The sequence below is a fragment of the Oncorhynchus keta genome, chromosome 15 (genome assembly GCF_023373465.1).
Source record: "Oncorhynchus keta strain PuntledgeMale-10-30-2019 chromosome 15, Oket_V2, whole genome shotgun sequence".
In the NCBI taxonomy this organism is placed as follows: domain Eukaryota; kingdom Metazoa; phylum Chordata; class Actinopteri; order Salmoniformes; family Salmonidae; genus Oncorhynchus; species Oncorhynchus keta.
The window spans coordinates 15,976,464-15,991,804 of NC_068435.1; the positions used below are offsets into that span (position 1 = coordinate 15,976,464).

Here is a 15,341-nt window from a genome sequence, read left to right on the forward strand (position 1 = left end):
GCATTAAAACAAAACTTTTGTTAAAATTAAGAAAAATATTTGTCCAGTCTTTAAAGAATTCCTGAGCTCTAAAACGTTTGACATTTTAGTCATTTAGTGGACGCTCTTATCCAGAGCGAATTATACTTAGTTGCATTCATCTTAAGAAAGCTAGGTGGGACAACCCCATATTCATCACAGTCATAGTAAGTACATTTTTCTTCAATGAAGAAGTTACCAGACACACACATGCAAACTACCAAATATCTCATTGTAGATGTGCCTGACATGTGTATGTCCACAGTCTACAGTAGAGACTATATTGTGACAGTCTGAGTGATGCAGTGTGTTGTTGTTTGTCTCCCCAGTTCAAGAGGATGCTGAACAGAGAGCTCACTCAGCTATCAGAGGCCAGCAGATCAGGGAACCAGGTGTCAGAGTTCATCTCCAGCACCTTCCTAGGTATGTCTTTCTCTCCACCACCTTTCAATGTCTGACTGCCTTAGTAGAGACATCTACCGTATGTACTGTAATGTGAATCAGTGTTACAAATGTATACTTATTGTATAGTTACTATTACGTTCCCCAGCACCAAAACCAAAAATTGTCACTCAAACAGAAAGGGGAACTCACAAAGAGTCACTGACAACAACCAAAACGAAACAGGCAGGGTTTTAGGAGGGGTACTGAAAGACACTCATGGGGGAGTCCATTGAAGGTTGACTAGCAACAAAAACAAGACACCCACTAAATTTACCCAAGAAGAGGCAAACTACATTTTTAAAAACAAACCAAACTTAAAGACAGGAAGCAAACCAAAAAGTGGAGCAAAATGAAAACAGGGCAGATAAGATAAAGGCTTGTTTGTCTGGAAATCAAATAAGGCGGGCCAACTAAAGGTGTTAACTCTTCACATCTCTCAAGACCATCGGAGCACTGGGCCAGCCACTCTTAAATAGCACCTGGGCCAGCACAGGTGAAACACCTTCCCCCTAACGAGATGACCAACCAGCACAGGTGTAGTACATACTGACTAATGAGGTGACACCAATCGGTGCGCCCCACGTGCGAAGGTCCAACCTAGAAATATAAATGGAAAAGCCAAAGCCTGTAACATTACATGTGATTACGCCAAGACAATACGAATCCAGGCAACTACATGATATCTGTGCAACTTCAACTTCAATAGACAACCCTTCTTAACTCTATTGTTATTACTGTGGAATAACTGTGGAATAACTGTGCACCACAGAAAAGCAACATGACATGGAGATCATGTCTCCACACATCAAGGAGAAGAAGGAGAAAACGGACAAGAAGAAGCGTCCCATGTCCCAGATCGTGGGGGTGAAGAAGCCCAGAATCATCCCCAGTGTGGCCCCCTCCAACATCCCCCGCTTCGGGGTTGCAGCCACTCAGGAGGGCTTTCTCGCCAAGGTAGTCTACGCAACCCTTCTTTTCTGACAATTAGAAAGTACCTTGCTTTTAGGGTTCTGTTCTGCCACAAGTTCTGTCACTCTTAGGATTTAATAGTCCCCAGCACGTTTTGGAGTTAAATGATCTGCATGTTTTTCCATCTGGCAGCAGTTGGAAGATATAAACCGATGGGGTGTGGATATTTTCAAAATATCTGAATATTCTGGGAATCGTCCGCTGACGGTGGCGATTTATTCAATTTTCCAGGTATGTCCTCATGTTTCCAAATGAGTCCTCTTCTAAAAAGGGCCCTCTTACAAGGCTTAAAAATGTACAAAGTCACTGATAAAAAATGCTGAAAATCATATATGTATTCCATATAGGAGCGAGAGCTGCTGAAGTCATTCAAGATCCCTGCAGACACCTTCATCACCTTCATGATGACCCTGGAGGACCACTACCACCATGATGTGGCCTACCACAACAACATCCACGCTGCAGACGTGGTCCAGTCCACCCACGTCCTCCTCTCTACCCCTGCCCTGGAGGTATGACAACTTTAATATATGCAATATAATGTTCAAAACTGTACACCTTCTGCAGGGCTATACACTACATCGTATAACTTCAAAGTTATGGACATTAGAAAAAGGGTGTTTTGAAAATTGGGGCAGACATGTGTCCCACCTGTCCCATATTGTTGTTGTGCCGTAGTCCCACACACATTCTCACACACATACTGTACAGAAGTGGTGACTGTTCTGAGTGAAGATCACTTTGAGTCAAAAAGCAAGACGAGATATCGTATTTGCTTGAATTGCCCTGCCAATGCTTTGTTGTTCAGAACATAAAAAATATATATAAAAATTTGAGGTAGGCTATATGATCACACCGGTAATAGATCAGTTGCACATAACTGATCAGTAGATGTTGTTGTATTACTTGTGAGGCAAGGCTGATTGAGAATACTGTACATTTAAACATTTACTGGGCTGATTGTGCCTGCATCTGATGGTCAGTGTCAGCAGAGGGAGAGAACAGGAGGAGACAGGGGTCCACCTCTCAACGTCCCTCCGCTCTCCCTTTCCTCTGTTGACACTGACCAAAAAGGGACACCGTCTTCCACCTGATGGCCAAACTCGAGTTGCACCGCATTATTTCTGCCTCATGCACAAATTCATGTTGTTACTCCTACGAACAAAGAAAGTGAAATATTTCTCAATATTAAAAAAGACCCAATCTGCTAATAATAATGCAAGCCTATCAATAGACTTTCCTACTCATTCATTACAGCTGCAGTGTTGGTTGTCGTGTGAGTGGAAGTATGAAGAATGCACATTTTAATAGCCTCTAAAAGTGTTGAATAAAAAGTGTTGACAGTTGTGAGTAAGAACTTAAACATCAACTCACTAATAAAAACAGCATCTCTTTGCTGTATTCATTGACATTCTCTCTCTGGTCATGATTTGAAATGTTTTGAAATCTCACAGTATCAACTTTGCTGCTGCTTTCTTTTCCGCCTGCTATGTTACTGTAGACCCGGGAATCTGAGCAATCCGACTGGCCAGCGGTAAGCCTATAGTGCACTTGATTTGCTCTCCAGGCCCACCGGGAAGGCAGAGTTTGTACCTTTCGAAACATTAAATGGTTAAAAATGGGAACATTTCGCCCTACCTGACATGCAGGGCAGCTGAATCACGTGCACCTACGGCCAACAAAATAAAGGAATGCAAGGCTTTATCGTTGTTTTTTTTACAGAAATGTTTTCCGATCGACTAGAAATGCCATGGAGATTGCCCAGTCGATCGACCGGTTGGTGACCCCTGCTGTACAGTATTTACCTGCATTAACATCCCTGTGTTCCTCCAATCTCTACAGGCGGTGTTCACTGACTTGGAGATCCTAGCTGCTCTGTTTGCCAGTGCTATACATGATGTGGACCACCCGGGGGTGTCTAACCAGTTCCTCATCAACACCAGTGAGTTCACATATCCCCCTGGGCACTAGGCAAAGAGTTGTTTCAAATCTTGGAATCCTTTGTGGTTGTGTGTCCACATTAAATTGTCTCATGGGCCGCATATGTCCCACACGCCGCCAGTTTGAGACCCCTGCTGTAGAATGTGTGTTTGCACTGTTCCTCTCCTGTGTGTCCGTCCAGACTCCGAGCTGGCCCTGATGTACAACGACGTGTCGGTCCTGGAAAACCACCACCTGGCTGTGGGCTTTAAGCTGCTGCAGGAGGACAACTGTGACATCTTCCAGAACCTCAGCAAGAAACAGAGACAGTCCCTACGCAAGATGGTCATAGACATGGTGTTAGCCACAGACATGTCCAAACACATGAACCTGCTGGCTGACCTAAAGACTATGGTGGAGACCAAGAAGGTGACCAGTCTAGGAGTACTTCTACTAGACAACTATGGAGATCGTATCCAGGTAAGACTCACAGAATAATAATCAAATTAACTCTCTTCGAAGGGATTCAAATTCAGCATAATCCATGTGAACTAGATGATGATATGGCCATTTGGCTGACACTGTCATTAACACATTAATTCAGTGTATGTAGCATATTTAGGTATTGAACCCAAAACACTTGTTTTGACTGACAGCACCCTGCTCCAGCCAAATGAACCATTGGGATCGTATTATTGTCATATGATTGTATGGTCATTTATTTTCCTTGATACTCAATAAGAAGTGTTTTTGGTTTCTCCAGGTCCTCCAGAACATGGTTCACTGTGCTGACCTCAGTAACCCCACCAAGCCCCTGGAGGTCTACCGCCAGTGGACTGACCGCATCATGGTGGAGTTCTTCACCCAGGGGGACAGGGAGAGGGACAAGGGCATGGAGATCAGCCCCATGTGTGACAAACACAACGCCTCCATCGAGAAGAACCAGGTACAGTTATTATACACACAGGCATTGAGACACATACAGTACAGTATGCACACACTATGTTCACATGCAGAAGAGAGACACACACACAATTACAATTATAATAGTTAGGTATATTCTTACATTTGTCCTATTTCACACATATACAAGTGCGCAATATACACGTGTGAATTGGAAATGTGTTTTTTTTGCATATCCCACTCCCCCTGAGACAGGCCACACCGACAGATTCTTCACCTGCTCTACACACACACAGTCGGGGCTAAAAAGTCTGCCTCTTTTACTAATATGCCAGTGACTATAATCATTTTCCTCTACAGGTGGGCTTCATAGACTACATCGTCCACCCTCTGTGGGAGACGTGGGCAGACCTGGTCCACCCTGATGCCCAGGACATCCTAGACACGCTGGAGGACAATCGCGAGTGGTACCAGAGCATGATCCCACACAGCCCCTCGCCCACACCCGAGGCCCAGGACAAGATGGGCCTGCCTGGGGGAGCCATGGGAGCCGGAGGGGGTGGAGGTGGATCCTCCACAGGAGATAAGTTCCAGTTTGAGCTGACCCTAGAGGAGGAGGAGTGCGAGTCCGACACAGAGAGCCCTCCGGCAGAGGAGGAGGGGTACAGTAGCACTGGGATGGAACCTTCTAGGACTGACCTGGACAGCAGACTCCATTCCATGTCTGCCACTTCTCACCCACACACGCAAGTACTCTCCAAAATGGCTACCTCTGTCCTCAATCTTGGTGGCAGGACTTTGTCCACAGACTCTGACCCAGAAAGGGAGGCCACCGAAGACAGAGAACATGACCAAGAAGGTAACGCCGGTGTGAGGCGCTTCAGGCTAGGTACATAACATCAGTGCAATGTTCTTTTTTTATTTTTTTTTATTTCTGAGCCTCCCCTCTGACCCCTTCAACCCCCATCTCTGGCTTCCTTGGATTGAATGGCAGGACAAAGCTGGGGTAAAGAACGTAGAGGGGGTGCGTTCAGGAAGTCTGCACTTTCACAGCAGTCACCTCGTACTGGAGAAAGGAGAGCCCCACTGTTCCTTCTTTGGTTGCAGAGAACAGGAAACCGTGTTTTTGAGCTGGTCTTTTGTGTTTTACCGATACGTCTCTGAGTTGGACGTGTCGCCGTATTCAGCTTATGTTTCTCAGAGACACTGAGAAAACCAACCTTCCTGTTTTGCAAGTCAAGCCAAGGTCTACGACAAAAGAGCAAGGATTTTGTGGAACACGTCTTCCTTTTGACTACTTATGGCCGCTTGAAACAATTGACGAAGCGACAAACTTAGTAACAACAAACACCACAAAGGCTTTTGAGACATTATGCCAAACAGATTCATCAACATGGACTTGGCCAATGGCAACATTTGCCTGCCTTTTCAACTGTTGGTCATTTTGTCTTTAATTTAAGTCCTTTTAAACTAGTGCAGAAAGTGGTTTAAACTGATAAACTGCAGACTTACCAAATGTGTACTACAAAGGACAAAGTACAGAGCAGAACGTCAGAATTGACGAAGAGATTGTTTCAATGTAGCACAACACTTTTTGGGTACCTTGTTGTAAACAGCTACTCGGTGCATCACTAGGGGTCTCTCATCAGCCACACTCTTAACTGGTTTAGGGTCAGTTCTTCCTCCCACAGTCCTAACCACAGTCCTGTTATGTGTAAACCAACAAAACCAACCCTGAGCCAGCCGTTATAGGGACATATAAGTAACCCAAAGCTATGCGGTGTGCACTTGGCACCTCCCAGTGTTGAATATCGGAATTAAAGTCTGAACGTGTACTGCAATTCAAGGCATTCAAAATGCCCATACCTACAGTAAATTGACTATAGGTATGTTAAGTGGATTGGTTTTAGCTGTGTTGCTGTTGTAGGCAGGGGTATCCAAAACAAGCACTTCAGTTAAGATTCACCACTTGTCAGTATGATTTTATTTTATTTAGTTTGTTTTCTATTTGAAGTCCCTCATAGTGTATACATACTGCTTTATACTGTAATTGTGTGTATCCTTAACCTTTTTATGGCATCAGTTTGCCTCCACTTTTAGCACTTTACAATTTTACTCATAGCCAATCCTCATCCTGCTTGGAAGGGCTTGAGCCAATCCATAAACACATTGGAGGCAGGTGACTGAGAATTTTTGTTTGCCACTGGCAACATGGTAGCCAGCACTTACATACCCTAGCACATTAGGATAACTAGTTGCATTGAGGGAACCTGGACAGAGTTAAGTTAACTGTTTGACAGTACAGTAGGGCTGTGGGACATTTTTTACATTTACATTTTAGTCATTTAACAGATGCTCTTATCCAGAGAAAATTATGACTTGAGCGCATACATTTTCATACTGGTCCCCGTGGGAATTGAACCCACAACCCTGGCATTTGCAAGTGCCATGCTCTACCAAATGAGTCAAACTGTACAATGTCCTTTCAAGTCTATTATTGTTGTTACAGTAAAGGTCTCAAGTTTCCTACTTACTTCAGGTACCATCATCTGGTCACACTATCAACCAGTTGAACTCGTAAAAAAAAGATATATTGGTAGAGTTTACATTGGGTTATCATAGTTTGTGAAGCACATGGTGTAATATTTGCCAAACTATTTCAGAAATGTATGAAAGATGTGCCGCTCAAGGCAATTGTAACTGAAAAAAAACAACAACAAAAAAAAGACCATTGGCCATAGGCCAGTTTTCTGTGCTGAAATTTTCACACCCTTTTCCTTTTGTCATTGGTCAATATTCTGCTCTTCACAGGGACATGACCAATGACAGTACAAGTGCCAAGCAAGCATGACACAACTCGTACTGTAGTTTCCATTTTGCCCCAGGCTAATTTCCATCAATGACTAATGTTGATCATGTCACCCTCCCTGTGTACCCTTTCTGCCCCATAGGTTTTCTGTTTTAGAACAATAATTCACTGATAACTGCAGCTTTCTTAATGTTTGAATGGTTGGACATTTAGATGAATTGAATTTGTAAAGAAACCAAAGCACTTTGTATAGTAATTTTTACAAGTCTGTGCTTAAAGTACAGTCGAGTGTGATGTAACTCTGTTGACTAATCCACATTAGTGTTCCGTATTCTGGTATTATGTGGCTTGATTATTACAATTGATGCATAGCACAGGCTGGACCACTGAAGCTAAATTGGGGGACTTGTGCTATGGAATTATAACGTTTTTGTATCTATAATATGTTTTGATAAAGATGCATGAAAGATGCAAGATTCATAAGGAAATTAGTCAAGTATCTAAAATAAGCTCATCTGTGAACAGAAACTTTTGAACCTACACGTGGAGTAAATGTATGTTGTGTTTTTACGAAAGATCCAGAAATGTGACTTTCTGGAGCCTTATATTTGCGTACGTTTTCTTTCCTCATAGATTGTATACTCGATATGGTGGGGAGACACCAGTGCCATGCACACAGTAGTTAAGGAGCACAAACAGTTCAGAACTCAAGCAAGCCTTTCTGTCTTTCTCAGCTGTCATGAAAAATGTCTTCACCAGCCATTGTTATGACAGTATTTTCACGAGGATTCAGTTATGCTCTGTCTACCATTGATTGTTTTGTATATTTTCCTCACAATGCTTTGTGTACAGTTTATTTATTATTTCTATATCTGTCCGAAAATGAAGAACTATAGACTTTGTCGGAGGCTAAGTATTTATTTGTAGCTACATTCCGAGCTTTGGGAGAAAAAAAATCGGATAGATTTAAACTACAGTGCTCAACTATGGAGGCAGGTGGGAGGACCTACAGAAGGACGGGCTCATTGTAATGGCTGGAATGGAATTAATGGAACGGAGTAAAACATGTGGTTTCCATATGTTTTGATGTGTTTAATACCGTTCCATTTATTCCATTCCAGCCATTACAATGAGACGTCCTCCCATAGATCTTGCCACCAGCCTCCTCTGGCACTCAACCAAATGTTTTAGTTTCCTTATGTCTGCCATAAAAGAAAGCAAAAATAAACCAACTTTCCGGTTTCCTTTCAGTCGGTCATTCGGTATAACATACTATGTAGGGTCAACGACCAATCCTATTCACCTGAAGCAAATTGAAATCACTCCCAACGGGCCAATGGATGCCGAGCCTGCCCTCGGATGCCCCGCCTTCCTGACAATAATACTGGGGCTCGCATACATTTGTTAACTACTTTCTGCTCTGCTTGCGTAGCTAATACTTCCTTGTTTAGGTAGGATTTGTGTTTGCTTAACACCCACTACTTTCTGCTCTGCTTGTGTAGCTAGTGCTCTGTTGCTTGAGTAAGATGGCCAATGGTAGGAGGAAGTTCAAAAAGGCTAACCAGCCGAGTTTGAACCTCCGACCATGACCTAGGGCATGTGGTTTCACAATAAAATATTAAGAAAAGAGTGCTATCCTGCTTGCTTGGGGTGGAAACACACTTGGCTCAGGCCAGTTTGCGTGACCAATGTCTCTGGCTGGGGTTCAACCTCTATTGGGTGTAGGTCTTACTTTGTGAGGAAGATTGAGGCTGCTGGCGAAGGTTCTTCCAGTGAAAATGAGAGTTTGGGAATGGGGTTGTTTGAGGCCGGCGTAGAGTTGATAGGGGTGTAATCCCAGCCAAGTAAAGCTCATTCTGGTTTCTCTGGCAGTGTTCAGAGTCTGGATTCCAGGGATGATATACTATCCCTGATTGGCTCTGGAGGGTTTTCAGAGTGTCAATGGGTTGACATCAGTCCGGGGAAGCCTGAAGCCCCGGCTTTGGATTTGGCGGGGGAGAGTGAACCAATGGTGGTTAATGCGCCTTTGTTGGAGCTGTGTCGTAGGGCGGCAGATCACCTAGGGTTGGATTGTCCTTCTGCCCTGCAGAGGAGTTCCTCCAGGTTACCTCCCGTCCCTGCAGCAGTGATGAGTGATGAGCTAAAGACAACCTGCGATTCCCCTCATTCAGCCAGGCTGGTGCTACCAGGTTATAGTGAGTTCATTAATAGTGGGTATGGAGGAGACAGGGCTCGTTTGCACACCACCAATGGATAGAAAGCTGGTGAGTTACTTAACTTGAGAGACTAACAAGGGGGCAAATCTGTCACGCCCTGACCTTAGAGAGCCCGTTTATGTCTCTATTTGTTTGGTCAGGGTGTAATTTGGGTGGGCACTCTGTTCTTTATTTCTTTGTTTCTGGCCGAGTGTGGTTCCCAATCAGAGGAAGCGGTCTATCGTTGTCTCTGATTGGGGATCATACTTAGGCAACCCTTTTTCCCACCTGTGATTGTGGGTAGTTGTCTATGTGTAGTGGCCTGCAAGCACTACGTAACTTTACGTTTGTTTGTTATTTCTGGTTTTGTTGGCGACATTATAAATAAACTAAGATGTACGCTCACCACGCTGCGCCTTGGTCCACTTCTTCCGACGAGCGTGACAAAATCCTAGCATGGTGATTCCAAATAAACAGTACTGATCCTCAGCGGATCAGCTGGACAAAGTTATGTCTGTCCCACTGTACTATCCTGGCTGTGGGGGAAAGTATGGGGGGCGATGGTGGTGGCTCAGTGCCACCTCTGGTTGACGTTGTCCTGGATTCCTGAGAGGGACAGGCGGATGTATTTGGAGGAGACAGTTTAGTCAAAAAGGTTGTTTTGCTCGGCTATGGAGTCCTTACGGGCCAGTTTCGGGAGAAACAAAAGCAGGGCGTAGCTCTATGGGTCCTTTTCCAACTAAAATCGTTTGCGGTTCTGCAGTTCCGAGGCGTGAAGGAAAGGGTGTAGGCCTAAGGCGGGTTGCCGCCTTGGTGCTTCTGGGCAGCGGCGGACGTCTTGGCACAGACGGCGTGCTGTTTTGAAGGAACGCAGGGTGCAAGCAGATTCTTCTGTGACGCTGGGGAAGAAGCAGACCTCTCAACCCTAGCTGTAGGCCAGGAGAGGTGGCGTGCTCTCTGGGCCCTCCTTCTGTTCACAAAGTGGCTCAGTGACTCGTGTTTGCATCTCAATGTGAAAAAACTGTTTGCATGTTCTTCACAAAGAGGGCAACAGATGCTACTGAGCCAGATGTCTATGTGTCAGGGGAGAAGCTCCAAGTGGTATCCGATTTTAAGTACCTTGGCATCATACTTGATTCCAACCTCTCTTTTAAAAAGCATGTGAAAAAGGTAATTCAAATAACTAAATTCAATCTAGCTAATTTCCGATTTATACAAAATTGTTTGAATACAGAGGTAGCAAAACTGTACTTCAAATCTATGATACTCCCCACTTAACATACTGCTTGACTAGTTGGGCCCAAGCTTGCTGTACAACATTAAAACCTATTCAGTCTGTCTACAAACAGGCTCTCAAAGTGCTTGATAGGAAGCCCAATAGCCATCATCATTGTCACATCCTTAGAAAACATGAGCTCTTGAGTTGGGAAAATCTTGTGCAATACACCGACGCATGTCTTGTATTCAAGATCCTTAATGGCCTGGCTCCCCCTCCACTCAATATTTTTGTTAAACAGAAAACCCAGACATATGGCAGCAGATCCACAAGGTCTGCCATGAGAGGTGACTGTATAGTTCCCCTAAGGAAAAGCACCTTTAGTAAATCTGCATTCTCTGTGAGAGCTTCCCATGTCTGGAATACACTGCCATCAGACACACATAACTGCACCACATATCACACTTTCACAAAATGCTTGAAGACATGGCTAAAGGTCAATCAGATTTGTGAACATGGTCCTTAGCTGTGTGTTGCCGCTTTCCATGTTGTCTGTAGCTTGTGAGGTGTGGAAACACTTTGTTGCTTTTATGAATTTTGTCTTGCTGCTTTTTGTTCTATGTTGCTCTGTCTGTATGCTATGTCTTGCTTGTCCTATGTTGCTATGTCTATGGTGCTATTGTCTATATTGTAATTGTTTTTAATAACCTGCCCAGGGACTGCGGTTGAAAATTAGCCGGCTGGCTAAAACCGGCACTTTTACTGAAACGTTGATTAATGTGCACTGTCCCTGTAAAAATAAAATAAACTAAACTAAACTAAATCTCTAAGGAGTGGAGACTGCACCCCTCAGTGGTTGCCCAGATATGGGACCGGTTTGGCAGGGCCGACGTAAAGCTTTACACATTGCGAGAAAATGTGCATTGTCGACTTCTTCTCAATGAGAGATCTGGGCACTTTGTTGTGAGCGGATGCTTGGCATATCAGTGACCTCGGACCCTGCTCTATGCATTCCTCCAGTGGACCTGATTCAGGCCACTGTGGAGAGGGTCCGTCAGGAAGGTCTGTTGTTGATTCTGGTGGCTCCCCGTTGGCCCAGACAACCCTGATTCCCGGAGATCCTCTGCCTGTTTGGCGGGTTTCTGATGTTCTTGCAAGAGCTTTTTGAGCAGGGCCTTTTTTTCCCATATTTAAGTTTATGTAGGGACCCGTGGAGGGGTTCCGTGTCATCAGGATCTATTGTCTATTGACACCGAAGGCCGTAGATATGGCTCTGCAGATTTGGCCCCTGAAAGGTTGAATTTGATGACAAGGGGTTTATCCTCAAACGTGATTATGACTATACAGTTGGGCGTGTGCACGCTCTATGAGAGGGTTGTATATAAGTGGCACGCGTTTGAGGTTTGGTGTCAGGTTAAAGGAGTTTCTGATGTTCTTGCAAGAGCTTTTTGAGCAGAGCCTTTCTTTTTCCATATTCAAGTGTATATGCCAGCCATCTCGGTGTGTCATGTAGGGATCGATGGCTCTACCCAGGGGTCCTATTTAAAAAAATATATATATTTCACCTTTATTTAACCAGGTAGGCAAGTTGAGAACAAGTTCTCATTTACAATTGCGACCTGGCCAAGATAAAGCAAAGCAGTTCGACAGATACAACGACACAGAGTTACACATGGAATAAAACAAACATACAGTCAATAATACAGTATAAACAAGTCTATATACAATGTGAGCAAATTAGGTGAGAAGGGAGGTAAAGGCAAAAAGCCATGGTGGCAAAGTAAATACAGTATAGCAAGTAAAACACTGGAATGGTAGTTTTGCAATGGAAGAATGTGCAAAGTAGAAATAAAAATAATGGGGCGCAAAGGAGCAAAATAAATAAATTAATTAAATACAGTTGGGGAAGAGGTAGTTGTTTGGGCTAAATTATAGGTGGGCTATGTACAGGTGCAGTAATCTGTAAGATGCTCTGACAGTTGGTGCTTAAAGCTAGTGAGGGAGATAAGTGTTTCCAGTTTCAGAGATTTTTGTAGTTCGTTCCAGTCATTGGCAGCAGAGAACTGGAAGGAGAGGCGGCCAAAGAAAGAATTGGTTTTTGGGGGTGACTGGAGCGTGTGCTACAGGTGGGAGATGCTATGGTGACCAGCGAGCTGAGATAAGGGGTGACGTTACCTAGCAGGGTCTTGTAGATGACATGGAGCCAGTGGGTTTGGCGACGAGTATGAAGCGAGGGCCAGCCAACGAGAGCGTACAGGTCGCAATGGTGGGTAGTATATGGGGCTTTGGTGACAAAACGGATTGCACTGTGATAGACTGCATCAATTTGTTGAGTAGGGTATTGGAGGCTATTTTGTAAATGACATCGCCAAAGTCGAGGATTGGTAGGATGGTCAGTTTTACAAGGGTATGTTTGGCAGCATGAGTGAAGGATGCTTTGTTGCGAAATAGGAAGCCAATTCTAGATTTAACTTTGGATTGGAGATGTTTGATATGGGTCTGGAAGGAGAGTTTACAGTCTAACCAGACACCTAAGTATTTGTAGTTGTCCACGTATTCTAAGTCAGAGCCGTCCAGAGTAGTGATGTTGGACAGGCGGGTAGGTGCAGGTAGCGATCGGTTGAAGAGCATGCATTTAGTTTTACTTGTATTTAAGAGCAATTGGAGGCCACGGAAGGAGAGTTGTATGGCATTGAAGCTTGCCTGGAGGGTTGTTAACACAGTGTCCAAAGAAGGGCCGGAAGTATACAGAATGGTGTCGTCTGCGTAGAGGTGGATCAGGGACTCACCAGCAGCAAGACTGACCTCATTGATGTATACAGAGAAGAGAGTCGGTCCAAGAATTGAACCCTGTGGCACCCCCATAGAGACTGCCAGAGGTCCGGACAGCAGACCCTCCGATTTGACACACTGAACTCTATCAGAGAAGTAGTTGGTGAACCAGGCGAGGCAATCATTTGAGAAACCAAGGCTGTCGAGTCTGCCGATGAGGATGTGGTGATTGACAGAGTCGAAAGCCTTGGCCAAATCAATGAATACGGCTGCACAGTAATGTTTCTTATCGATGGCTGTTAAGATATCGTTTAGGACCTTGAGCGTGGCTGAGGTGCACCCATGACCAGCTCTGAAACCAGATTGCATAGCAGAGAAGGTATGGTGAGATTCAAAATGGTCGGTAATCTGTTTGTTGACTTGGCTTTCGAAGACCTTAGAAAGGCATGGTAGGATAGACATAGGTCTGTAGCAGTTTGGGTCAGTTTGGGCCAGTTTGGGTCCTATCTGGTGGCACTGGTGGTGTGGTTCCACATTGAGTGAGCCTCCTTTGGAACATTTGGTGTCTGTAGACAAGACTGCCCTGCTAATGGCCTTGGCGTCAGCCAAGCATGTTGGGGATATCCACATGCTATTAGTACACCCCTGCGACTCCAAAGTGTCACAGCAGGTGCCCTGCTGTTTTGGACTTGCAGTTCCTTGTGTGAGTTCTGGCATTCCAGACTCCTTGGGTCTCTGAGTGAGACTTTTTTGAACCGCGAGGGCATAGCTGTGGGGAGTAGTGGTGCTAAGGTTGCTGCAGCACCCCCTGAAAAATTGAAATAGTAAGATGTATTTTGTTTATCTTCACAAAAGTAGTGCACTGGGCCTTTACTAGTCCTGTATTAGCTGACTGATATAGCAATCTGTAGGGTCGGCCTAAAAAATAGAATTATGCAGCCCCCTCCCCCGTCGGTAACAGAATTATGCAGCCCCCTCCCCCGTCGGTAACAGAATAGCAGCACCCCCAAACATGTTTCCCGCAGGTATGCGCAAGTGTCTATGGACTTGGGCCAATGTTAGGCAGCGTTTTGTCTGGGTTACCACCGTTTCCCTGTGGGTTTGAGCCTTGGGCTGCCGTGGCAATGCGCAGGCTGCCTTGGTTCATTGTGCGCGTGCGCTTTACCAAGTCACGACAGGTGTTCTGTTGTTTTGGACTTGCGTTTCCTTGTACAAGTTCTGACATGTCAGGCTCGCAAGTTAATTAAGTATTGTTCTTGTGCTGCAGTGGCAGCGTGTCAGTGTGCATTGCCAAGTTGCAGCAGGTTCTAGGTCCCTAAATGGGGTTCTGACAGTTCAGAATTCTTGGGTAAGTATCAGAGAAAAAGGTGACTTCTGTAAACCCATTTTGCAGCCGGTGGAAGCTGTGTGTATGCTTGGGCTGTCGTGTGGTACCCTCTGAGCCGGCTTGGAGCATGATTGAAAGTACCCATAGTGTGTTATACCGAGTGACCGACTGAAAGGGAATGTACAGTTATGAATATAACTACTGTTCCCTGAAGGAGTGAACAAGGTATAACCTATTTTGACCCCACACCATCAGGAGGATTGGGCTCGCTGAAGAGCAGTACTGAATTTAGGAAGTGTATGCGAGCCCTCATATTATAGCCAGGGAGGTGGGGCTTCTGAGGGTGGGCTCTGCATTAATTGGCCCGTTGGGTTTGATTTCAGTTTGCTTCAGGTGAATAGGATTGGTTGAAACCCTATAATATGTTATACCTTGTTCCCTCCTTCAGGGAACAGTAGTTCTATTCATAACTGTATGTTTTCTAGATAGCATCAGTAGAGTAGGAGATTCCTCCTTGTTTCAGGCACATTGTTCCTATGTTTTTCTCCGGACCAGAACTATTCAGTCTGCAGTCTCGACAATCTAAACACAACTGTTTACTATGGGTTTCAACGCTCTTACTGTACCTGTATGCCTGTCCACCTTGCCAATAAAGAAGTCTACATGCTTTTGACATCATGGATGCTTATTGGGAATAACGTTGACCATGGAATGCTACAATGATATGCATGTTTTTTTCAACACAAATCAGATGACATATGGTTATCT

General features: G+C 44.7%; 1 protein-coding gene across 4 annotated transcripts in view; it reads left to right on the forward strand.

Moving 5' to 3' along the window:
* The window catches only part of LOC118394503 (cAMP-specific 3',5'-cyclic phosphodiesterase 4D-like), a 108,927-nt gene extending 93,681 nt beyond the window's left edge, over window positions 1–15,246 (forward strand). For 3 of the 4 annotated variants that reach the window (XM_035787728.2, XM_035787731.2, XM_035787730.2), the window contains exons 7-14: window positions 348–441; window positions 1,232–1,416; window positions 1,564–1,662; window positions 1,779–1,943; window positions 3,274–3,373; window positions 3,554–3,831; window positions 4,115–4,297; window positions 4,615–15,246. In XM_035787728.2, the coding sequence (XP_035643621.1) occupies window positions 348–441; window positions 1,232–1,416; window positions 1,564–1,662; window positions 1,779–1,943; window positions 3,274–3,373; window positions 3,554–3,831; window positions 4,115–4,297; window positions 4,615–5,151 (1,641 nt within the window). In that variant the 3' untranslated portion in view covers window positions 5,152–15,246. The remainder of the gene's footprint in view (window positions 1–347; window positions 442–1,231; window positions 1,417–1,563; window positions 1,663–1,778; window positions 1,944–3,273; window positions 3,374–3,553; window positions 3,832–4,114; window positions 4,298–4,614) is intronic. The other variant, XM_035787729.2, reaches the window with a different exon arrangement.
* Window positions 15,247–15,341: the final 95 nt, after the last annotated feature.